General features: G+C 33.3%; 2 protein-coding genes and 2 long non-coding RNA genes across 6 annotated transcripts; all 4 read right to left on the bottom strand.

The window, feature by feature from the left end:
• Positions 1 to 1,638: 1,638 nt before the first annotated feature.
• LOC137925029 (uncharacterized) lies at positions 1,639 to 4,281 on the bottom strand. Its single transcript, XR_011107628.1, has 3 exons — positions 4,244 to 4,281; positions 2,585 to 2,596; positions 1,639 to 1,756 (listed from the first exon to the last, which is right to left on the bottom strand). It is a non-coding gene; the product is annotated as an uncharacterized lncRNA (long non-coding RNA).
• Positions 4,282 to 4,706: 425 nt separating this feature from the next.
• LOC137925015 (uncharacterized) lies at positions 4,707 to 10,137 on the bottom strand. Of its 3 annotated transcripts, none has more exons than XM_068768444.1 (7): positions 10,041 to 10,137; positions 8,873 to 8,914; positions 8,740 to 8,766; positions 7,938 to 8,015; positions 5,914 to 5,979; positions 5,159 to 5,182; positions 4,707 to 4,770 (listed from the first exon to the last, which is right to left on the bottom strand). In XM_068768444.1, exons 1-7 carry the CDS (start codon positions 10,104 to 10,106, stop codon positions 4,738 to 4,740), a joined length of 336 nt encoding a protein of 111 aa, XP_068624545.1. In that variant the 5' UTR covers positions 10,107 to 10,137; the 3' UTR covers positions 4,707 to 4,737. The 3 variants fall into 3 exon arrangements, with proteins under 3 accessions (XP_068624545.1, XP_068624544.1, XP_068624546.1); XM_068768443.1 differs by having other exon boundaries at positions 7,938 to 8,022; positions 8,741 to 8,766; XM_068768445.1 differs by lacking the exon at positions 7,938 to 8,015.
• A 4,516-nt stretch (positions 10,138 to 14,653) lies between these two features.
• LOC137924867 (neurogenic locus notch homolog protein 1-like) lies at positions 14,654 to 25,208 on the bottom strand. Its single transcript, XM_068768249.1, has 14 exons — positions 25,202 to 25,208; positions 25,111 to 25,130; positions 24,944 to 24,970; positions 23,811 to 23,837; positions 22,001 to 22,027; positions 21,320 to 21,346; positions 20,908 to 20,934; positions 19,703 to 19,729; positions 19,343 to 19,369; positions 17,753 to 17,779; positions 17,490 to 17,516; positions 17,390 to 17,416; positions 15,932 to 15,962; positions 14,654 to 14,673 (listed from the first exon to the last, which is right to left on the bottom strand). Exons 1-14 carry the CDS (start codon positions 25,206 to 25,208, stop codon positions 14,654 to 14,656), a joined length of 348 nt encoding a protein of 115 aa, XP_068624350.1.
• Positions 25,209 to 25,258: 50 nt separating this feature from the next.
• Positions 25,259 to 26,277, bottom strand: LOC137924880 (uncharacterized). Its single transcript, XR_011107616.1, has 3 exons — positions 26,252 to 26,277; positions 25,365 to 25,418; positions 25,259 to 25,285 (listed from the first exon to the last, which is right to left on the bottom strand). It is a non-coding gene; the product is annotated as an uncharacterized lncRNA (long non-coding RNA).
• Between the last annotated feature and the right edge of the window lie 776 nt (positions 26,278 to 27,053).

Genomic DNA, 27,053 nt, shown 5'->3' with positions numbered 1-27,053 from the left:
CGTTTTATATTATTTCCCATTTTATTTAAATGCTAGTATAACTGGTTACTTTACTTGTCTAAATACTTTTTAGTATTTTGCTTTACCTATTTTTAAATTCTGTCAATAACAAGACAAAGTTAGGACAGGATTCACCCCTAATCATCGATCTTAATATCAGGTGTGCAACTAAGTCATCTTTTAATTAATTTTTTTTTAAATAAAAATGCTACTTAACTAGTCAGAAGTACTTAGATATACAGGGTGATAATATAGTTGTAAAATCTTTAAGAGGTGAAGAAATACTTCATTTATCAGCAAAAAGTCTTATAGTTTGTCCATATATTTTCAAACAACCTTTATAAATTGCTCTTTCTTAATATTTACATTTGAATGAGACATGCCAATGACTTCTAGCAGTACAGTCAGGTGGGATTGATTGTACACAATTAATAATTTTAATATGTAATAATTCGAATTTTGAAAATGATTTTTCTTATATGACTTACTATTAATGGTTTCATAAATATGGACCCCACATATGACTTATGGTTCCATCTGAACCCTAAGTCATGGCATAAGGCCAGTGCTGTTGAAAATACAGCAGTGTGCATAAGCGTCCTATATCCTATAGTTTTAATAACAGACGTCAGCTTTTGTTACTTTACCAGTGGCGGGGTTAATAAAGGATTTTCTCACTAAAAAAAAATAAAGACCTATTCACACGGCTTCTTACAACAAAACGTAACATACATGTTAGTACACGAGTAACCTTTTCAGCACGTATATTTTAATTTTCGTATTAAACCGTGTCCCTATTGGATGTTATGTTTTAAAATGATTTCCGGCTTTTAATATTGAATAAAATTTATAGTTCCGGTGGTATACTACATCATTCTGATGGCTTCTACACACTTCATTATTCGTTACGGAAAATGTAGCGAATTGATTAGAAGTAATATTTCAGTATCGATTAAATGATCATAATTAAAAGTGTTAGCTCGATGCCGTAAAAATCGATTCGTCTATAGATTTTATATTCCACTACAGCGCAGTAGTGGCCCAGCATACTGAGACTTGCGATCGTAGGTCGCGGATTCGATTCCCGGGATATAATCTCATTTAATTCACACTTTCTGTATTAGTTATATAATATTGCGACTGCTGCACGAACAAGTTACCAGAGGATGGCTAGTAGCGTCCTGTGTGTATATACTACTCTCTGTGTATACTACTCTGTGATCACCAGTCCGCATGTCAAGTGTGCCGATTATGGTATATATACTCTCCGCCTATAGATATATTTAGGGAAGGTTTATACTGTGCAGTGGGCGTCTATAGGTTGCAACGACGATAGCTTTTTCTGGAAATAGGCAACCACTAGTGGTTTCCAATAGGATCGGTTGGTAGTGGCCTGCATCTAACGTCTTCTAACCTTAATATGGTTGACTTGTTTATGACATACAAATTAAGTGTAATTATGACTAACAAAATCTTTAACACTCAAAAAGGAATTTTGTCTTAAATAATTATTACAATACATTGCGAGATTTCAAGAAAAAGAGTATTTTAGCAGGTATCAGAGCCAACCATCTTTACTGTCAGGTAATTACCATCTCCTATATACTGTAGAGGTTTTATTTTACAAATAAAAAATAATTTATGCAATCGATTTATTAATTGTAAATGTTCAGAAATATATGAGGCTCGGGTATTTGTTTTTGAAGTAAAACTCGTCGTAATTACCGAACCACTGCTCGTAATCCCGGTAAAGGAACTGTAAAAATAATAATTGATAACAATTGTGTGCCATAAAATTCGCAATTTCATTTTGTATACTAATCATCGCATCTAAACGCTACCAGCGGAGATAATACAATAGAAAAGACAGCCTTCCAGTTCCTAAGAAACTTCTGCTATATAATATATGCTATATATAGTCTCTCACGATTTATTTAAATAAACAAATCAACAAAACGACAGTTTAATGGAACTCTATGTATGTCGTAATGCAGTTTTAACTATAAAAATTAATTGGACAGGATGATTATTAACTGGAGAACGAACTTATTTACGTGTGAAATTAAAGATAAAATAAATAATTTATTAGCTAAATAAAAAAGGTGTAACAGATGCACTTATCTACTCTCTACAAAGAAATAGGTCATATGGTGAGGTATGATGATAATATGACCACGACGTATCAGAGCAAGAGGCAGACCTAATGTCATATAGATAGGTTGACGAGATCGTGGGTCCAGCATGTGGAAAGAACTTCAAATAATCATAAACAGAAAAGAATAGAAAGTTTTTAGGAGCACTTTACCACAAGAAGGTCTATCCAATTTTGATATTGTTTTTTCTTACTATTATACCATCACGTTATTTATTACTTCTGAAATCTTTAATTTATAGTGGTACCATACATTAATTGACAGAAAATGAGAGAAAGAGAATGATTAAAAAATATTTGGTGATGATAAGAGGAACGTCATTACAAACTAATATCCCTCATTAATAGAAAGTGACCAGGTTTAATAGCTAGAAAAACACTTTTATGAGTATAAAAGTACTTATTTGAATTAAAAGAATATAACATACTTACAGGTACATCAGGCTATGGAGAGAGAAAAAATGTTATTTTATTTCAAGTGGTAATCCAGTGGTTGATGTATTTATCACCTCCTATGTAAGCGGGACGGGGTGGGTAGACAAATGTCAAGCCATCTGTCCTCTAGTATCTCGTGTACGTCTTGTCAGTTGCGCCTAGCTAATGGTACGCATACATCAGGCAGTGATAAGCATTTCTATGCATATTATGGTTAGATCTTTATGAAAAATGGTTTTGAATTACGAGCGTCTCTAAAGTGATCTATGAAGGACGTATAAGGACGACGTTAATAAGAATCTCCATAGAAAGATCCACTTTAATTCGGGTTTATTGGGCAAGTTCTATGTCCAGCTGTAGACGTTCTACTGATCTGATGATTAATAATATAAGGAACAAAAAATATGTAAAACAGATACTTAGCAAATTGTACTCGTATTTATAAAACGAGATTGACGTATACAAAAAATATATTTTCTTTAAATATAATTAAGGATCATCGTCATTTACATATTGCAATCCAAATGATTTAGATTCCGGTTGGAATGTCATAAAAATAACTAAGTTGTTTATATGTAGTGGTTAATATGATTTATTTTCGACCACTTAGTCGGGAAAGATAGCGAAAGCCTCGAACATTTATTGGTGATCGGAAAAGCCGAGAGATAGTGTTCTAAAGCTTGTAATGCCATCAGTTGGTTGCGGTGATCGGAAAAGTCGAAAGCAAACGTCCTAAAGCGTGTCAGTGCCATTAGATCAAAACAAATCCGTTTGACACAACACCAATCCTCATACTGGGTCATCTGGTGTTAAAGATAGTAACCGGTGGCGCAACATAGTAAAGATCCATAAACGTTATTGTATCCAAGAGATCTCGACTATCTGCAATATTGCCAACGGTGCGAGATGGAATAGTGGTCAATAACAATTTGGCCCATTAGTATATTTCGAAGACAATGTTGGCGAGCGTGTGGACTGTATAAATGGATTAAACTCTTTGGTACTTACAGCAAAAAACGCTTAGCTAGGCTAATACGCTAAAAATAGGTACATTAGAGATTGACTACAACAATAACTTTTTTAATTATAGAAAACTTTAGATTTTGAGAGATCTCTCTATTCTAATTAAAATGAAACTAGTACGAAGTAAGCTGCATGGCTGTTTAATACGGAGTGATTAAAATGAGATCGAATTGAAAATCAGGAGAAGCAACAAGAACATAAACAAAACAACAAGAACATAAGTCGTTGCTGCTAGAGTTGCTTATTTAAATTGGCAGTAGGTAGGGCACATCGCCTGTGCAGCCGACAGCCACTGGGGCTGAAGGGCTTTTAAAAGGGGGATGTTGGTCGATGCGGACAGCACGAGACCGGTTGTGGCGATATTTGGAGAAAGCCTAGGCTTTGCAATGAATAAATTAATGTAGTCGAAGTGTGGCAGCTGCATATTTCACAATAGGGGAAGGTAACTCAAGTCTTAGGTGAACTCTAAATACACTGACCAGTCATGAGGTATTTCTTATGAGCTACAGCTTGCGACATCAGATTATTTATTTCACAGGGAAGTGTTAAATTCTAAAATCGTTTGGTGTTGAGTGAGTATTGGACGCTAGGCCCACAACTCAAAAAAGGGGACCTCTGCAGATGTCAACTCACCATTTGCTTATGTAGCATGGAGAACCTACTGTGACCCTAAACAAAATAAATATTATTACTTAGTAATATAACCTTAATGGTCTGTATAAATAAAAACGAATCAAGTCAATCTAGTCTAAAGCGGCTGTAGTTTTACGAAGCCTGTTGACGCAGATAATTAACAAATAAATGATTTTTTAATTTTGTTTATTACGAAGATTTTTATATTAGCAGCACTGCTTAATATTTTAAAACAAAATATTTAAATAGCGGCATATTTAACTTGTGTCTTAGTTATAGTTTATGTAATCTAAGATCTGTGATTATAAAAGAGGGTGTTTCATTGAACATCAACACGAACTTTGGAATATCTAGAATGTGAAATACAGAATGTTGATACAGAAAAAGATGGGTGAATGGACAAAAATGACATAACGGTTGCAGCGCAAACTCTGGGCTAGTAAACAGGGTATACACCCTGAATTATATAATTCAGGTTAAATTAAAAATAGAAACTACTTTCTAACCTTCGCTAATCGATCAGGCACCTGAAGAAGAAAAAAGCTTTGATAAAAATGACAAAAATAACCTAAAAGACTGTGGCGAATCTTTTGCCCACTTTACATTCAAAGTTCCCAAAACGCGAAATTAAGTAACGCCTACGTCACTCCTTCATGAGCTCTGTACTTGTAGACTCACGACACGCGTTGGAAGTATCGGGCTATTAGATTTTAATGAGAATTTATGAAACATATAAGGCAACATCTACTACACTAATTTCATTGCAAGCAGAAGGCAATATCCCATATTGGTGACCACGACGTAATTAGGTATGCAAACCTAGTGCGTCATGACTGCCAGGACACAATCTTCGCCTTTTGTTTTTTAGTTCCACGTTTTGGAAACGTTGACAACAGTCATAAATAAATTACTTACGTAGTGATGTTCCGACCACGACACCTGTTGGACAAATATTTATATAAGATCTCTTCAAGAACGTCGGTATATGTGTATAGGCATCGTTTTTTTGATAAATAGGTACATGTTTTGGCCACTCTTTGTATATTTTAGTTACTTTCATAGCACTTTATCTTATAGTATTTTAATATGGAGCAGTGTCGGAGAAATTCATTCTGCATTATTTATTACTTAAAAGTTACAAATTGGTATTATAAAGGTTATTTTTGAAACATATTTAATAACATAATGACATGATATATACAAGAAATAAAAATAAATTCGTAACGCCTACATTTCGACTACAAAAGTTAACAAATCCTTTATAGGTCTAAGTGCACGTATATATATTAAAGTTCCACGAGATATCTTAGACCTTCTGTTTCTAGGTTTTAAATCTAAAACTAAATATATATTATTAGATTGTTGACTCATTTACATGGTTGATAATATAATGAACACATCAAAATTTGTTAAATTTCTTTTAAAAGGAACTACCATAGAGTTTCTGGAAGTTTTTGGAAGCAAATTTTAACAAACGTTATATTATTCATCTCTGGATAGTGACTCCCATCAGTGGCTTAATAAGTAAAGTTGAGTATATATATGTATAGAACGGAGCCACTGATACATTTCCCATTCTGTTGCGCGAATACCTTCAAGCGGTAAAGCGCTTTCGGTACCACTATGGCTTAAATTTTATAAGAGTTAAGATACAGGTTATCAAAACATACCTTCTTTTTGCCACCTTTAAATACGTGTACTTTTCCATCATGGGCTTTGACGTGATGATATTTGTGCTGTTAAATAATAATAAAGAAATATTTTATTACTATTTTAAATAAGAGATTCGTATCAAAGTTAAGATGTGGATCATGTTGCCTTAGACTGGGCCTTCTTCGTCTTTATTTTTGGAGCACTGTTTGAGCTATCACTTGAGTAGTGATAGCGCAGCGCTCGATGTATGAGACTCGTGATCATAGGTCACGGGTTCGTTCCCCGGGAAGCCATCTTTACAATTCACAATGTACATTAATTATATGGGATTGCCACTGCTCACAAGTTTCCAGAGGGTGGGCAGCAGTGACCTCCGTATACAGTAATGCTACGCTGCGATAGCCAACCCGCCTGCCAAGGATCGTGTATGCCCTATAGATATCTTTGAGGGAAGCTTATGCCTTGCAGTGGGCGCCTATAGACTGAAAAGAAAAGAAAGAGAGCGGTTCATCTTGAAACAAATGTCATTGATGTCTGTTATAGTTTCAATTTTCTTATTTCGATGGAATTTATATAAATAGACAATACTTTGTTTTACACCATATGCACAAAGAACTTAACACTGAGACCATCCTAGCAATTATTTTAGCTGTCCACAGCAAGACTTAGGTTTTCCCAAAAGATTTCCAATAAGACCGGTTGGAAGATCTCTGCATACAGCGTCTTCTAAGGACCTTAACATGGGCGTCTGTACACTTTGTTGAAGGACATTTTGCGCTTCGCTTCGTTCATGGTTTCCACTTTCGATCCTTAAGGTCTCGGTCATCAGATCTGTACGTGTGGCATTATCACTACCACTTCAACTTGCCAATCCGCTGGGCTCGTTCGTTCGTTCGACTAGCAATTTTGTCATTCTTTACCTCGTAGAAAATTTCCAAGTAAAGCCAAATTCATGGCATTTTTTCATTATTATTACACATTAAATTTTGACAAGATTGAAAAGATTAAGTAAGAAAAGAACCAATATTTAGCCACTTCCGCACATGCAGTGGTAGTCGTGCAATGAAATGCTCCACGGGGCATCTTCAGGAGTTATGTTACAACGATTAGTGCCAAACACAGAGTCACTAATTTGTTGGCACAAATCGGTGTAACATAACTCCTGAAGATGCCCCGCGGAGGGGTGAAACACGTGTTGAGTAATTTGGTGGTGGCGGTTGTGTGATTCGCATTGTTTGCCGCATACGCATTTATCAGCGGGCTGGCGGGCGGTGCATTTCATTGCACGACTACCACTGCATGTGCGGAAGTGGCTAAATAGTGGTCCTTTTCTTACTTAGGATGGACTTCCGCGAAGTAACGCCTGATTCCATTAAATATGAAAAGATGAACTTTTGGCCTAAAGATAATTTTAAATCAATCGTGTTTTTTTATAATTTTCTCCAAAGATTAATTAGAAAATTCGTTTCGTATTTATTTATTTATTTAATACTTGGATTAGTATATACCATGTCACCATTTCCTTACTATACAGGGTTGATAAGAATTATTTTTAAAAACTTTAAAGAGGTGAATATAAAGCTTTGAGCTTTTACACTTCAACCTGTATAAAAGGATTACTCTAAAATAAGTTATATTTTTTTTCTTTTGAAATGCGACAGGCCAATGACATGTGACAGTATAAAGTCTACAGGGACAGTAAATATTAATTAAATTTAATACGTAATAATTCGCTTTCATAAAGGCTTTTTTTACTGTATTATCATTTATTATTAATTTGAAACTGTTAGTTTTTGTATAAGGCGTAAATTAATTGATTAGCTATTTAATGGAATCAGGCGTTACCTTGCGGAAGTCCATCCTAAGTAAGAAAATGACCAATATTTAGCTACTTCCGTACATGTGCGGAAGAGGATTAGCTGTTCATTGCCGTTTACAACTAATGACCCTGTATTTTATTTCATACAGTTGTAAGATAACCCTTAACCAATTGCCTGCCACTGCGTGTATGTAAAATTATTTAAAGAAAAACATTAGTTACCGTTTCACTATGGTCGAGGCATAGCTTGTGCAATCCTGTACACCTAGCCTTCTTATTGTCAGCTTTGGGTGATAAACGCTTTATCCATTTAAAAGAAAAAGATCGTTATTATATTTGTATTAGAATTAAATTTATCATCGTCATGTTTAGCGGAAAGAGACACTTACCGTGATCTTGACCATGTCATCCGTTGGTAAAATTTAATTATATCACTAATTTATGAAAGGTGATCACTATCATAATTTTTACATCCTTCAATAACGTGTATAATATTGCAAGAAGTTCAATTACAATTTTATAAACTTATAGATGGTCGTCGTCGTCGTTTCTACCCACTAAAAGGCATAGACTTTCCCCAAAGACATTTATGGGTGAATATAGCGAAATCGCTACGCTTGGCAGACACGTTGGCGATCGTAGTGTGGTGTTACGGTATGCGGAAGACGCTGCTGCCCATCATCAGAAAAATTGTTAGTGAGTGTGGCAATCTCATATAGTTATATATATATTTATTATAGGAATCGAACCCGCGACCTAACTATGCCTGAGTCCTATCATTGGGCATCAACTGAGTGTAGAGAACGGTATTTTGTAACAGTTTTATGATGTATTCTATTGTTTGTATGCCAGATGTCAGCAGAAATATAAAATAATACCATGTTTTTTATTTCTTCTGTTATAATTAACAGAATAAAAAAAGAATAGGGTATTTAATATATCACAGAAAGCTTCTAAGATATTGCCTGAATAATGGACGATTTTCAAATAAATTAATCAACATAAGAATAATTATGAAACTTACCGAATAATTATTTTTAATCATTTTATGCTGAAAAGAAAGAGATGAATAATAGTTCAAAAAAGTTTGAAAATATTATGAAATAATGAATAAAGTTTTTAGTGTTCAAAATATAATTTCAGACTTTCGAACTTACGTTGTTGTAGCTATACCAACGTCCGAGAGGGCGTCCATTGTTCTGAATAAATAAATGATACACTTCAAAATTGTCACTAGAAATAGTAGAAATAACATAACGTAAGGTAATAAACAATAATAAGTGTAATCAGTAAGGGGTACTTTACTAAAGGAACTTGAATTTCTAGATCATGGATCGGCAAACTATGGCACGAGAGCGAAATATGGTTTCCATAAAAGTTTTTAGAGTTGTTCAGACACAATTAATTTAAAAAAATTAAATTCAATCTTTAACGTAAACATATATTAATTAGTCGAGTATTTTTTTAACATTTATAGGCGAAGCATTTGACCTCTTTCTTGCCTGATTTAAAGCGATGACGAGGTCCACGATGGTACATGTTTGCCTAGCAGAAACTAATTCACTGTTTTTTTTAAACTTCTCAGTTATAATTGGCTAATTATAATAGAAATAAATTAAATATGTAAATACTAATATTGAAAATAAGAGAACTGTGATATATAGGTATAAGATGTAAAATGAATTAAAAAAGCTATGATAAATATAAATAGTATAAATAAAGTAAACTGCAGTAATTGAGGATGTACTAAAAGGATATTAGAGCGGAAGAGAAAAATTGACTGAATTATGGAATAAAGAACAGAATGATAGAGATTGTGAACAATGGAAGAAGAGTATGAAAATAATAAATAGGAAGTGAAAAATTTAATCAAGAAAGTAAATCCTTGATCCCTACAAAATAGGGGGTGGAACGAAAAAAAGTTGTGATTGGCACATCTTTGCAGTTCAGCCGTAAATGTACGGATGTACGGATGTCGTAAATCCGCACATCTTGTTGCCCGATGGAACAAAAGAAGATGAAGGAGTAACATAATTAAATATAGAGAATTTATTTAATATATATTGTGGAAAGTTATTCATAATCTGTTGGTCAAGATCAACAGATTATCAGATTAGACCTGCCTTTTTCACGGGATATCGATTTAGTATAAATAAAAGTATTAAAGATAAACGTTTGAGGCATTCAAGTTTTATTATGTATACTCTGAACACAAGCCTGTGCAGTAGATATCTTACGAAGATGACATCTCTATTAAGATCGAACAAACAGTTATGTATTTTATTTAAGCTTATTTAATATAATTTAAATTAAATATTGTCTTACCGTCGAAGCACAACAATAGTAAACGTCAATTAAAATACACAGTATCGGCAACAAAACAAATTGCATTTTGATTTACCGTAAATCGCGCGTTACCCTGATAACCTTTAAATACTGTATAATAAATGTAATTAGAGGAACAACGATTAATAACACGGTAATAAATTGTACGAATCATTGTGTTTAATTTATTGGTCATTATTATAATTAGGTTCGCTCGTACTGGTTTTAATTCGCCATTATTCATTGTTAAATATAGATGAAAGCTAAAACGTTTAGTAGTAGTTCGTCTTACTAGACTGAAGCAGTGCTTAGTATCATCATTACCATCACCATCATCATTATTTCAACCATAGGATCTTTACTGTTGGATATGTTGCTTGCTGGATATATGCATTGCTCGTTGATTGCCAAAAGGACCGGTCAGAACCAACCTGGCCCAGAGGTAACCGTATATAAATTACAGGTAATTAATTTTAAAGCAGAAATCTAATGAAAACATTTCCCATTTTTCTTTTTAGTTAACAAAAACTTTTTTGAACTTATACTCGCACTGATATCTGTACTTCTATCTTTTTCTGTACGGATAGCTATAACTTAAAAGTCTTCGAGTCAAGAGTGAATAGGTAAATTCTAGAAAAGTATGTACCCTCGCAGATCTTGTAATCGTTAATTTCAGGTGAGGCAGAGGTCCAATAAACCTAAAAAATCTATCCCTGTCTGCGTCCCTCATTTCTCGGCGACCTTAAAAAGGTTACCTGTTATCTAAGGCTACCTTATAGATACATTTTGTTACTAGTAGTATAATATGGACATATTTTGGTCCACTGCGGTAACTTAAACCTTCTCTAAAGGTGCAAGCTGACAAAAACGTTTGTCTCTCATATAAAAAGAGCTTTTGACCAAAAACTTTAGTTTTTAACAGCTAAGAATTTTACTAATTTGAGGTTGCAACACGACAGTGTAATGTCTACAATAATTGTATCGACACTGTTCATAGTTTTGACTCGACAAAGAATAATTAAAATATCTGTTGAAACTACGATTAATGTTTTCGTAGTTTTTATAACATGCGTTAAAAGATTGTGGGATTTTAACCAATAGGAGTCTGAAATTAAACAAATTATAGTGAATATTCTTTTATTAATCTTGACTGATTTCGATGGTCAGGTAAGATTTGGAGTTGGAAGCAGATGATGGTAACTGGCGAGCCATCGCCGACGCACCGTTCGTAACATTTTGGCACCGGGTTCCATTGCACTGGGAACATTGCATATTTTACCAATATTAAATAATATTTTAACAAAACTTATATTTTACAATAATTAAATAAATATTATTAATTTTAAATTATTAAGCAAAATCAAATAGTTATATATAGATATATAAACATTAGAGGGTTTACCCATTATTCCACGGAAAAACTATTAAAAACCAGTTTTGTAGATACATTATTGTTTCATGGTAAGTGAAACGATGTATGGCTGATAGATTCTGCAGTATTACATGAAAGTAATTAACTTATATATAAAGTCAGCCTTACCGCTGAAGTACAACCTTCACCAGTACACTGAAAATATTAAAAACAATTCTTTATCGGTTGTATTCTCACTAACAACAAGATATATTTATGATTGGATTTCAAGTTAATAAGTTTTAGTTCATTTGATTTAGCATATCACAGAAATGTAAACAGATATAATACGTTCTAAATACGTTCTACCATAAAAGTGAAATTTTAAAAGAAATATTTTTCATCGTGCTAAGACCACATCATTTCAGCCGTAAGATGTCCTCTGCTAGACATTAGCCTCTCATCATAGATTTCTATCTTAGGAAGGAAAAGAGGAAGAAGTAGTAAAGAAGTAAATGCAACTAAAACATTTAACTGCATCTTAAGTTAAATTATTTTTTGTAAACACTTTCGGTGTTTTGTTCATAAAAATGTTAATTTTCATATAGGCCCTATAATAAAATCAAACATTCACTTCTCATAAAGTGACCTTTTTAAGGTCGGAAGGCGCTGGATATGGAAGACGCTCTACTGCTAAATAATTATGATGATAAAATCAAAAATACTAAAACATATCTTTCATACCGTGGCTAGACAGTCCTCACCGCTGCACTATAAAAATATTTTTTCTGAATTATTACTTAATTATGTATAATAATGGCTGTATGAATCTCTTTATTCATTTTATTAATAAATAATACTTTAAACTATTGGTGAGAGTTTTTAATTTACTTATAATAAAACATACCGACGCTTTGCAGCTTTGGCCTTCGCACTGAAAACATTTTGGCGTTATATTTGTTTTATATCACATATTTCTTTATTTATTTAAATTGGCCACGCCAACCGTCAATCGTAGCCTATAGACGTACTTAAGAAGAAAAAGACGAAGATCTTTGACCAGTGTGTGTTTCCGGTGATGACTTTCGAACCGGAACGTGGTCGCTTCCGGTATCGCTTCCGGCCTTAAAAGAAAGCTCAAGGTCACCCAAAGAGTAATAGAGAGATCTATCGTCGTAGTATACTGTAGCACATCACAAATGTTACAGAAGGCTCTTGTGGCTCGAAGGTTCTTTGGTTGACCATGAGCCAGTAGATACGGCGTGGGTGTGCTCTCCACCAGGTGAACAGACTATGTAATCAAAGTCACGGGAAATCGCTGCATGCGAGGATAGTGCATGACGTGTCATAGTGAAGATCTTTGAGAAAGGTTGCACACCTTGTTGCAAACCTTGCACAGGGTGTCTATCAACCGATATGAAGTTACCGTAAGTAGTAATTATTGGTTAATAAATAGACGAAAAATAAAATAAAATAAATCAATGTTCAAAATGTTTGATTATAAATTAATTACTAATAGGACAATGTAAAGTAATAAGTCATTTTATATTAACGTTGCAGTGATCAGATCAGTATACATAAAAAAATTTAAGCATTTTGCATTTGAAAACACTGCCTGATTCTTTAAAAATATCAGATATAGTTTTTCTAATATCATATTGACAAGTACCTGCCTTCGGTCTGCACAAAGATTTTAATGCTGGTCCTTTCAATTTAGGAATTCCTAAAATCTATTCTTAGGTAACCTCTACTCAGCAAAAGCAATATTCCTACTTAATTGAAAGTCTCCAAGCCATATGATGCTAGAATCATATGGCTCAGAGACTTGGACATTTCTGGAAATATCGTTATAAGTCTGTACATAGGTGGTATCTCTTATAAATTGAATATTTAATACTTACTGATACTTGACAAGCTGGTCCAGTACACTGTGAAAAATATTGTTTAAAAATACGTATACAGGGGGAATTGAAGGGTTAAATATATAGCTCATTTCTCAGCTAAAAGCTATAAATCTTTTACACCAATTTACAATCATAGTCTTTAGAGCGATCACTCTCTTTAAAAGTGCATGTAAATGTCTATAACAATAAAAATATTTTGATATGTCGTTATTTTTTATTTTTGAAAGCGGCATTTTTCATTTGAGTTTTAGATATGGTGTACCACAAATAATTGGTAGAAAATGAGCTATACATTCACTCCTGTAAGGTTAGCTTTCGGTTTCGAATTTACTTATATTTTATTAAAAGCTACAATAAAAAAGTAAAACATGATAACTGGAAGATGTAAATGTTTAATTTGTATATTATAATCAATGTTTCATTCGCAACTTCTGTATATAAAATACTCTAAAATATATTGCTTACTAACCTAACCTAACCTAACAAAATAAAAAAAAACCTATTTACTTGTGTACTAGTCTCCTTTCCTATCGCCTGTAAAAAGATCAAAAGTAATTGCAGATAATAAGAAAGCAATAAGAAGAAATATTAAAAAAAGATTTCTTACTTCCGCCATGCATGTTTGACCATTACACTAAAAAAAAGTTAAATCAAAATTATAATACTGTCGCATTATAAATAAATGTTAATATAAGACTACCGAAACCGCTGTACCGCTTCTTAGGAAATCGCGGCGAGGTGGGATTTGAAGAAACAAGACCATTAGAGTCTCGGCGAGCTTTGAAGGCAGACTAACGGAATAGAGCGACCAATACTCCCTCTCTCCTCCCACCCCGCGCATACTTAAGGTGCGGTACAGCAATTTGAGTAGCACTACAATGCATCAACTTTCTACCAGGTAGAAGGTACGAGATTGTAATTGAAAATATTAATTATTTAGAATTCATACATTAAAAACAGCGGTAAATAAATGTAAAGGCGTGAGCCACAAAATAGTCAGGCGACACAGTAAAGGTTGCGGTAAATCATAGGAAACTGTTGGATGCGGACAGCGCAAGATCGGTCACTGTGATGATCTTTGGAGGAAAGAATAAATAAAAGAGAATAAATAAAATTAATTAACAACGATTAGAGATTAGAAGAAGAATAAATAAAATTAATTGACAACTATTAGAGATTAGAAGAAGAATAAAAAAATTATTTAACAACTATTTTGAAGTCTCTAGACCCGTTCATTTATCTTTATTTATTTAAAAATACTGTTTAAGTTTTTATTAGCTTTCTTCAACATATTGTTACAGTAAACCGGTCCACATATTTAGACGTTAAATGAATAAAAAAACAAACTTACAGTTCCTTTACAACTCGTCCCCATGCACTGGAAGCAATAATACAAAATAAAATATATATCAAATTGAAATAATACTACGATTTAGACTTCGTTTTCTGGATAAATATCATTTGATGCTTAAAAAATTATGTTGATGTTTGCTTAAAGATGTTTATCTTTTGTCATTTGCGATTTGAAAGAAAGTAAAGGTTTATTTAAACTTTTGAAGGAATAGGAATTTTCTATTAACTTCTGATCTAAGCATTTAGAAAAATTGTTGCATACAAAAATTATTAAAATGGCTTTGATTGCCGAACTAGGTTACAACTGTTATATCTAATGCTAAAAAGTAAAAACTTTGAGAATAATATACAAGTTACCCCTTCATTACATGAAATACTTACACGTTTACTTTTTTTACGTTGCTTACTATATACCAATAACTTCTTATAAATCGAATATATGAGTTATCATCGCTGGATATGGTTTATGAAGCGATCTATGACCGCATTTTTGCAAGCAGTTGTAACGTATATGTGATAACACTTTATTATATAAGGTGTACAAGTGAATTTTTTTGTTTTTTATCTTTGTCTTTTCGGTTACTAAAATGCCGTTAAAATCTATTGTCCCTGGGTACACAATATTTGTACCGAGCAAATGCCTGATGAATTTAAACACATCTTTACATTATTTATATTACTATTTTTTATATCTTTACATTTTATATTACTAATCAACGACATAAGTTGTACGTTTTAAAGTATTGACTATGCTTGGGAATACAATATATATGGTTCAAACTGGATGGGGCAAAGTCACACACGACGAGATATTTAAAGGCAATCTTGCATTTGATATTTGGTGTTCATCGAAATTGAGCCCGTGGAAACAGAGGTCCACGGACTAAAAAATTTACGCTGGGATCGTACATCAGCTACGACGAAGACGCCTACACGCGGAGACCTATCACCGTGTAGGTGTATAGTGTAGTAAGTGGGGTTTTGAGTATGTAGCACGAAGCGAGGACTACTCGGCGGCCGGGAGAGACACGGGCCTCTCCGGACCGCCCTCGCTTGAACGCGGGTTAGGCGGACGCAGCCACCGTGTCATGTGTAGGTGAGTAGTGCATGACATGTGCATAGAGACACAATCTTGCTGGCAAGCTTTTAATAAATAAATTTGACACGAAAGGGCGACCAACAGAGTCTTTCTAACTTGCAATATTCAAAATTAAGGTTTGTTTATGTGTGCAGGTTTACATTTATGTACTATTAATTTTAAGAATAATAAATAAAAAATATACTTGCATTTACAAGACACTCGATGCCAGTACACTATAAGGTAAAATTTCTATTTCATTATCGTCATAATAATGGATATAATATAACTATTTATTTAAGGTTAATTTACACATATATACTAGGTTAGTTTGTTAAATATATAGCTTATTATTACCATATTTCAAAATATTTAAAAGAATTGACGGTAAAGCGATATATTTTCTTACGTTTCATGCTGGTCAAAACACTTACGGAAATGTATAAAGGTATTCCTGTTTTAGGAATTACAACTTTATTTTAAATAAATAAAGATGGTTTTGGATTAAAAGTTATGTCGTAACAAACATGCATTTTATTCACTAATGTCTTGCAGTGTATTAACATGAAGTTGATACAACATAAGTTGTGTTAAACACTATATATATTAACATTTGTACGCCGCGTTGTATTTTTGAATTTAATAGATATAGGACTCTATTGTTTTGGGGACTGATGCGGGTGTTATTGGGGGCGAAGGGAAAGCGACCCCGTACCTGGCTGCACCCGATTGCCAGTCCGACTTGACTGGTGTACAGCGATCATAACAAAATTTTAACTGCATCTGTGTCGCTTGTGTATATTGCTAAAAACCAATTACAATATACACTAAATATCTTGTATTATAGTCTATGAAGTTTTACTCGCTAAAATACAACGTTAGGTAGCTAACAAAGTGATATAATTATTGTTCCATAAACTAACAACAAACATACTATTTCATGTGATGGAACATATAACACAATGGCTGATATTTGTAAAAAAAATTCAAAGAAATAAAAAGGAATGTGTGAACTCTGTGATTTCGTGAGAAAAGTGTAATATTGAAAACTTCCAAATTTAACCTGCCTTTAAGACATTGATTTTAACTTTTAGATAGGCTAATCCTTATACGAATACAACATAATAAGGCTGATCGCATTTTTAATTACATATTTAGATTCGAAAAACTGATTTATGCTTTTCCATGTACTTAATATGAATACATAATCATTATCATTTTAGCCTTCTAACGCTAGATCTAGGCTTACCCCAAAGATTTCAAATAAAATGGATAGGAAGTGGAGTTTTTTGACGATCTCAAAAACGTCACCTGTATACCCTATGAGTGGACCCTCTGGGGTCTATGGTTCTTACTCCAGAACCTTAAGGCCGGAGCGGTTATCCGATGTGCGTGCTGTGACCTGATCATGCAACCTTATATTGCCAATCTGCTGAGCGACGTCGTTTTATTTTGTTTTTTTACTCATTCATGATTCAATCCCGTATAGAAAACTCGAAAATATTGCTGACTACTTGATGTGAAGACAAAAGTACTTAAGACGACTTCAAGTTATTTAAGTAAAAAGTTAACTTAAACTGTAGATTAATGGAGATTGACCCGGTTATATTTCTTTCCGGGAAGAATTAAGGTAAAGAAAAAAAAAGTTTGAAATTGAACTCACTTCTGTTGAAGCGGAGACACCGACAGCCTTTAAGACAAAGAAGTGTTTTTATTAGAATTCTTACTTTAAATTCAATTTCCTATAATTTATATATGGTTACCTCTGATCTACAAGTGCCACCGTTACACTGAAATTTAAAAGAAAAATGTATTAAAATATGAATATAAACGATAGTCGTCGAAAGACGCGGATTGCAAGCCGCTTTTAATGAGTTCTATTGAAAAAAATATGGGGGTGGCTGATGACCAACGGTGAACGTACTACGGCTGAAATAATAATGATGATGAAGAAATAAAAGGTAGCGTTGTATTCACATAGTCGATTGAAGTAAAACATGTAAATTAATAAAGCAAAGAAATTTACCTTTGAAACACATTTATCCATTTCGCACTGAAAAATAAAATATGTTGTGATATGAATAGGAATGGAAACATTTTTTCTTACATATACTAAATTTATTCTATGTATAATATTATATATAAATTTAAAACAATACCTCACATATGAATGATAAATATCATTACTATTCGTAAACTATGAAGAAATCGCGAGGAAAGTTGAAGTAACATTAAATGGCTTTAGTAATAAAATTTAAAACATTAACATAGAATTAAACTACGAAATTTGTACATAATTGAAGATATTTCGTCATCATTATCATTTCAAACAATATTATCCTTTGATTTTAGAAGAAACTGGAAACATAGTACACAGATTTGCATTATGTTTATAAAGTATGTAGAATATTATCAGCAAGTTTGGTACAAATGTATTATACGTATTAATCTATTAAATCATTCCTATTACATTATTTAACCATCAGAATTACTGTCAACTGATAAACGCCTTTTGCAAGACGTAGGATTCTACTAAAGATCGTCATGATGATCGGTTTTGCGTTGCCCGCATACAGAGACTTCCAGCTAGTTTGACTGTAGCGTTGGTCCATCTAAGGCATGGATGCACAGACCGCAGCCCGCTGGTCGAATACTAATGGTCCGCCGGCAGCAAAAATAATACTCTCGTACATTAGAAAAATATTGAATTGTGTTCCAGAATAAAAGCAAAAAATTTTAATTACCTATACTTCTGGCGGACGGCCAGCCATCAGTTCATGATTTTCCCGAGTGGCCCCTAGTCTTAATAAGTCTCTGCAATCATGATCTAAGGCTATGATGCCTGTCCACGCCACCTCTACTGGCTCGTGATTGCCATTCAAAGGCCTTTCGGTCCCAACAGACAACAGCCCATTGCCACTTTAAACGAACAATTCTTTAAGCGACATCTGTGACCTTCGTTCTTCTGCCGATTCATATTTTAGGTCGAATCATAAATCACTTCTCATTTTTGATTCATATTATATAGAAATCATCTATTATGATCATATATTATGACGACATTAAATTTTTATTCATACACCATTGGGATTTGAGATGACATGACATGTGGTACATATATTTTAATTGATCGAAATGTACTGCTGGATTAAGATGTTATGCTGAACCGAGTGAAAGGAATATTAATACTGTCAATTAAGCAGGTTACGTTTAAACCTTTTAAACCCTTATATTAAGTCGTCATGTAAGTATTATTATAGTAAGTAATATTAACACATTCCATGCCACATGAGGCATATACGACCCCCGTATCACTTTCCGTTCAGGCCATTTGCAATTCTCATTGAAAAACTAAGGATTCTTAAAAAATAAATTGTAGGCTCGAATATATATAACTTCACATCACGTGTGCTTCACACACTTAATGCATAATAAAATTTACAACTTTTTCCCGCTAATTATAGCTTTACAGTATTGAAAAAGTGTAAAGCATACGTCTTAAGCGACTTTTTTTAATTTTTAAATTGTAGGTCGTATACGCCCCACGCAGGCTGAATGGAAAATCTTAAAAAATTGCCGGGGCACGGAACGTGATAAATAAACACAGCTTGCTTACCTTTGATCGACAGACGCCGCCCATGCACTGAAATTTGAGTGACAAAATATTTTTAACTATTATCATCATCATCATTTCACTTCAAGGACGTCCACTGGTGGGGAGCACAGGCCTTTTTCGTAGGTTCGAAAGGTTTACATCCAGCGTCGTCTGTCCAGTTTGTGTGTGGATGTCAAACGCTTGGTTTATCGTTCACCTGCTCATTGCTACTTCAACTTGCTAATCCACTAGGATACATCAATTACTTACGTAGATACGGATCTCCACACTACTGTTTCGCTCTTATAAAGACACATTATTATTAACTTATTATAAGTTTTTAATTATAATCTTTACTAAAAAAAATATTAAGATAAATACTTTTGAAGAACACTCGTTGCCCTGGCACTGAAACAAAGAAGTAACTTATCACAATGATCAAAATATCGTAAAGTTTAACACAAAAAAAATTTATACCCATGATTATGTATATACATAAAGTGATTGGTTATAGATGATAATCCTTTAAAGGAATGAATGTATAGTTTATTCGACAGCGACTTTTTCATTGTATAAAGTGATCACCCTAAAATTTGATTGCGACAAACCAATAACTTATGGCAGTACAGTTCAAAGTTAATAGGATAGCAAACAATAATTAATTTCAATATGTAGTAATCAGAATTTGGAAAAAGTTTTATTTTACTATATTATCATTATGTTATTTATTATTTCTCAAGTCATTGTATTTGAAAAGATGTACCATACGGTAACTAACATTTAAAAAAGAAAAAATATAAACAAAGAGAGCCGATAAACTTTCAGGTGGGCTCGATGTTTGATTACATTGTCGTTATTTTGAAAAAAAAATACTTATAAATGCGTTAAAATTAGAATTAACAAGTCCAAAAACGTGACTATTTTTGAATTTCGTTAGATAGGCCTTCGTCACAGATTTTCAATAGGAATAGGTTGAAATGGCCTACATCGTGTCTGTCCGGTTGTGTACACCCCAGAATCTTTAGGCTCCAACGGCCAACAGTTCCGGGCTGCCACTCTAACTTACCAAGCCAGTGTGTGTGCAGTGCTGTGACGGATACAACTGTCATATTGCTTCCGTTTGCTAGTAATATGTTTAGTTTTATTTTATACAGTAAAAATCAAATATTCAATGACCAACTATTTTCGGAAAAAAATTGAGTAAATAATTTTGTGTAAGTTCTAATTTTTAAAAGGAAGTGCTTTAAATACTTGACCGTGTAAGTGGCATACATAACAGATGTACATATACGTTATACGTGAGCACTGGTGGCCCAGCGGTAGAGGAATTAGACTTGAAATCATAGATCACAGGTTCGAATCCCTGAATATAATTTTATAAAATTCACACTTAGTGCATTAATTATCATATATAGGATTGCCATTGTTGTGTGTCGTGTATATCCCGCCTGTTAATCCTGGCTGTTATGATAAATCCTTCAGATATTTTCGGGAGAGGCATACGCCTTGCAGTGAACATTGATGTGCTGAAACGACGAACCTGGGGCTCCGAGGTCCACAGATATCACTTTCCGCATAATATTTACCTGACTGTCACAAACGCCGCCATGACACTGGCAAAAAAGAAAATAATTTACATTTTTTAATTATTGTCTTATTTTATTTGTGAGACAAGGAGTTTATTACTATCTTCCTTTTTAGTGAGTTTTATTATTTCGTTGTATCATTTAATATCACCATAACATGAACAGTACGATGTCTGGACGGGTTTTATCGGAAAAGATTTTTCACAAGACAAGTTAGAAGTGGCTTGCATCAAGCATTGATGACATTAACAAGGTGGTATATCCTCCTTGTAAGTGGATGTCCTTCTCTGTGCTTAGTCCATGGTCTTCAATGATTACAAATCAGTTTTGGCAAAAATAAATCATCGATTTTATGTACGATTCACGTGATAATTGTATCTGTAGAAGTAAAAAAAAAAGAAAAAAGACCCACCTGCGAATTGCATCGAATATCGTGGCACTAGAAAATACATGAATTTTTAGTTTTAAATACGATCAGTGTTTTTCAATTGTGAATCACAAAATATGTCGAAATTTTCTGTTTATAATAATAGAAGAAAGGTTGATCTTGTTTAATTCTATCGACTCTTGGCTTAAATGGCATCAAATGTAGTAGTAGTATTGTTTTAGACTTAATTTTCTCTACTCTACTCTATCTTTCGAATTATTCGCCTTAAGGCTCTACATCCCTTCATTTTTTCTCTATTTTTCTTACAATACATCTAACCATGTGTAAACAGTGATCATGTTGTATAATTCTTTTATTATGTGATCATCGTCCGAGAACCGAACCTGTGACTTACATTTCTATGCTGTATGCTATTGTACGTACTACCACCGTTATGTCTAACATATTTACTATTTTAAATATAAACTCTTAGTTATCTTATACTTCCTTTTGTTTATTTAATATACATTTCACTTCTATTATCGTTTTTATATATAATTGTCTTTTTGTGTTTATGTTTTGTCTATAAATTTAATAGAGATAACTTTTAAATACATTTTATTGTAATGATATACAGTTTCAAACTTTGCTGTAATGTTCTAAGTAAACTTTTGCGTTGTTGATGTGCTTTAAAAATAAAATAAATACATAGTTCCATCTGCTTACATTTGCCAGGCATTTGCCACCGTAGCACTGTAAATTGAAGAAATGGAAGTAAGATTATCTTAATATTATATATCTAATGTAATAATAATATAACTTTTATATAATTATTGTATGTTAGTGGTATGTCGATTATATTTTAATATTGATTATATGTTTTTGTTAAAAATGATGGACACCGTCACTAATAAAGTTATCATGAACATGTGATATCATAAGGTACGTAGTGAAAACGGCGCGAGGATTTGTTTCAATAATTACAATCAGACGAAAAGTATCAACACGTCGTATCAAAAAAAGTTTTACTATTATTTAACCAAACATGGTGGTGAAACATCTTATTGTCTAATATACTTCTGTGCTTTAAGATAAAGGTCTATGAACAAATGTGTTACAAGTGATTATTTACTTCATTTTGGGTCTTACACTTAAGTTCACAGTCACACCAACAGTCATCAAAAGGATTATTCCTGCGACTTTTCTATGATATTGAATCGGGAATTAGGAGGTTGGCAAGTTGTGGCAGCGTGCAGGTTTGATGGCTACAGGGGCTTTAAGATTTTGAAGTGTAGAACACAGACCGGCAAGGGCAGTGTGGCCCAATAGTCCTATAGAACCCTTGTAGAGCAGACATTGTTTAGTAGTGAATGTCCTTTGGCTCAAATGATGATGACAATGAACTGTAATGAACTGCGATATTAACTTGTCTGTGATCATAAGATATATTAAATCATGCACTCATAAATATATTGTTTTAAAGCTAGGTGAATTTTAACTCATGATTGTAAATAAGTTAATAATAAAAAAGACGTGTGTGTGTGTCAGTTTATTGATTGATTTGGAAAATGTGAAAACCTTTTGTTGTATATTTATCTATGTATATTAAAATGAATGTTGTGATGTGTGTGTGTGTAAATAATTATGTGTTGTTGTGTAGTTTCTATCTGATTCTTCTCCACAACTATAACATCTTGCAAAACAGAGTAGAACCAAAAATAAAAAAAATAATAAAATATTACCTTGTCGATAAATAAGAGTTCTGTTATTCAACATTGGAATTTGTCGCTTACGGGTTAATAATATTTTTTTGGCGGTACAAGTAGACTGTATTTGTGGGGCGGTTGTGAGAATTACGCGTTATGAAATATTATGCAGTGTCAATTTGTCACACGAGGAAAAAGAATGGTAATATAGGAAGCCTAGCATCCAGAGTCCTGAGCGTGGCGTGGATCTTAATCCTCATTGTAGCATTGATTGTCTGTTGCACAGTAAAATCATACGCGGCGTAGATGCGGTTAGTTACAATGTCGAAACAATAATAATCATACGCGGCGCAGATACGTCTAGTGAAATGGTCGAAACAATTATGATAGGCAGAAACAAGTTTTGTCACACATTCCTAAATAAGCGTCAGTATTGCCACTTCACGGTACAGCCTGTTCACTCGGCGTTTTTAAGCGTGAGTAGGAAAAGGACAGATATATACGGAAAAAACAAACTGACAGCTAAATAGTTATTATTGATAATTAGAAAAATTATAAGAAATAAATAAATAAAGATGTATATTATATTATAAATATTATCGCGGCGTAAACAGAGATTCTTGAATAAATGAATTTTAATTTGATGATTTGATTCTCTGTACGTCTACTTTGTACATTAATTATTATTTTTTTATGTTATTATACAAGATACTATAATATTACAACCAGGATTTCAATCCGGGAATAATAATTTAGCGTATGATTTTTTTTTTCAAACAATTTAACACCTATTAATAATGCTTAAAATTATATATAGACAATGCGCAAACCGTTGCACTCGATGATTCGCCTTTCGTCTGAAAACGTTAAATTTTATTTTTAGATTTTATCACTAAATTGATTTTTAATATGTAACCTTTTCTGGTTGCAAACGAAGTTTATTTCGTTACGTTACATTTTTTTTGTGTGTCTGAGAAAATCCTGTTACAAGAGAATATAAGAAGAGCTATGGTAGCATATTTATTTTGTTTCTATAATATCTCTAAGAGAAACAATACAATGTGTCAAGAGCAGCGGTAGACGAATGAGATTTGTTATTGAAGGGCACGGGTTCGATTCCGGGATAGTCTTAAAGCCTTAAATAAATATTTGTGCTTTAATTGTAAATGGTTCCCACTGCTAACAAACAAGTTTTCTGAGGGTGGGCAGCAGTATCCTCTGCGTACCATAATACCACACTGCGATCGCTAATCCGTCTGCCAAGTGTAGCGATTATGGTATATGCCTCCATAGATATCTTTGAAGAGGCCCTATGCCCTGCAGTGGGCGTTTATGGTGTGGCGTGCATATCGCGCGCCACTCGCTAACCGCTCCGCCGTTGGACCGCGCCTCGAAACACGCGTTGCCTAGCAACGAGCTCTTACACACGTGTCCGTCGATCGCATCGCAGCGGCGGCGGCAATGAAACGGATGAATGACAGATGGCGCCACAGTAGACGCAACAAAAGTTTGCATCGCGCTGTTGAGAGTCTCCGCGCTCATTATAAGTGCCCATCAACTTTCGAATATAGTCTACATTAAGCGCGAAGCGCATGACGAGCCCTCGCACCAAAAAGCCTATTCGGACCCCTCCGTTCCGTGAACTCACCTTCGATGAAGCTGTAAGAGCTGCAAGGCTAACAGTACAAACATCATACGAGAAAATAGAAAATAGGTCAACATTAACAAGAAGCTACAGAAGAACCAGAAGCTACAGTACTACGGCCACTCCTACAATGGGCTACCAAGAGGTTCGATAACAAATAACGTGGTCAAAATATACAATAGTAAGAAAAAGTGTTTGCAAAATTCGGTTTTTATACATCTTACTAAACTTATTTCACAATAATCTAAAAGTTATTTAAACAATTACTATACTAATATAATAATATACTAATTACATAATAATATACTAATTACTTACAGATGATTTGCAGTGAGAGCCACTACACTGAAATTATTGATTTAAAAATATATAATATTATTTTATTTTATGCTTTGTAGAAATATATAAAGACAAAATTTACGGTTATCAATTTTTCAATACAAAAAATTTAAATTGTTTTATTTTATGATATATTAGTTACTTACGGAGGCTGCACTTTCGACTCCTTCACACTGTTTTAAGAAAATAATCTGCTTACTAACCTATGTAGTGTATTCTCAATATTTGGCTTCTAACTTGGCATTTTAACTATATACTAGTCCAAACCATAGACCCTGAGGTTGTTATTCTTACCTCCGCTATACAATTAGATGTGGAGCACTGAAATAAAAATTAAAGTATTTACTCTACAAAGAATCATAAACGAGGTTAGTTTCAATTATTTAAATAAGTTATATACCTGCTGATTGCATTTAGCTGTCGTACTATTTCTCCAAAAATTCGGGAACATAATCTGAAAGAAATTTAATATTAATTGGAATATTGTTAACGAGAAATAAACCAGATAAATAGTACAGTATGAAGTTGAAAGTGTTTATAATTTCTGTTATTTTTTTTTATGTTATAATAAATGTTAGTAGATTGATGGTATGGCCACATTCAACAAAAACCAGATGACCACGTGGTAAAAACTGCCTTAAGCCTTCCAGAATTCTTAAGAGGGAGAGAGCGTCCTAAAGCTACGTGGTGGTCTAATATCGGAAAGGAACTGGAAACCCTTCAACTTGATGCAGAGACAACCCAGGATAGAGTGGTCTGGCGCAAATTGATAAGGAGACCCGACCCCAAATAAAAGGAAAAGGGAAGGAAGAAGAAGAAGAAGATTAAATGTTAGTAGTAAATTTATCTTCATACTAGAAAGTACAATATGAGTAAAATAAGAAATGATTATATATGCATATATGTGTAAAGAAAGAAATGAAGAGATCGGCAAAAGAATCAAGGTCACCGACGTAGAAGTTGGTAAGGCATTTTAGAATGGAAGCCATGAGTCAGTAGACACGGCATAGTTAGGCCTCTCTGGTAGGTGCATTGACAATATAGTTTAGTTCGCGGGAGGTCGCTGGATGAGGCGAAGACTGGTTATTGTGGCGGATGCCTTGCAGTGGGCCATCGGATAATATAATAAAGATATATAAAGATTAAGAGATGTCTATTATATATTAAGAGATGTCTATTATATATTAAGAGATGTCTATTAGAGATGCCTATGCATATAAAATACTACGAATAGTAAGTAACTAAATTTTCGTGAACATTAATATTGATTTTTTTTTAATTTCTTACCGCATTGCTAACTGGCAAAATAAAAATTAATAAATATCGAGACGACATATCGCAAGAAATGCAAAAGGATGATTATGATTTGGATTTATTGTACCTATGACTCGTTTAATTGATTTGATTCAATCAAGTTGATTATAAGCAATTTTACGGACTGATTTATTGTTGTTTTCTTAAGATAGTGTCTATGAGTGTTTATCTTTATCTTAAAAATATGTTAATTGAATATTGTTCTAAATTCGAGCTCAGGAAGTTCGCTTACAAAGTATACAGATGACTTTATTGATGTCGTAATAAACTGGATACAAACCACTTTCTACCAGTCTTATTGAAAACGAATATCTAGTAGTGGACGTCATGTGCTGAAATAATAATGATGATGATTTTAATACCTATTCTGTATTGTTAGAAATTATTGGTCTGCCTCATTCCAATAGTAAAAATAGACTCATATATTATTTATTAATGCCATTAATTTATTTATTGATTAAATGTAAAATAAATAATTTTAGTGATCGATAAAAACTAACCGATGCAGCTGGTAATCTACAATATAAGCGTGCAGCGCGTGTACACTTAAACGGAGGAAGTTCAAAACGAACTGTCCAATGCGCATTTTTCCAAATGTCATTATAACTTTGATTTTTTAGAATCGTCTTTAACTTTTTTTTTAAACCTTCTAAAAAGTGTTAAAAAACTTATGGAAAAGATTGACTATTATTTTTATACAGGATGATTGGTTATAAACATAAAGCTTTAAGGGTATGAAGGTTTATCTCAATTATTAGCAAAAAACTTTAAAACT

This window comes from Battus philenor, unplaced genomic scaffold, assembly GCF_028537555.1.
Source record: "Battus philenor isolate CCGP_79_NKW_IND1 unplaced genomic scaffold, ilBatPhil1.0.hap1 SCAF_25, whole genome shotgun sequence".
NCBI lineage: Eukaryota > Metazoa > Arthropoda > Insecta > Lepidoptera > Papilionidae > Battus > Battus philenor.
The sequence above is the reverse complement of the archived record's forward strand: the minus strand, read 5'-3'. Positions and strand labels throughout refer to the sequence as shown.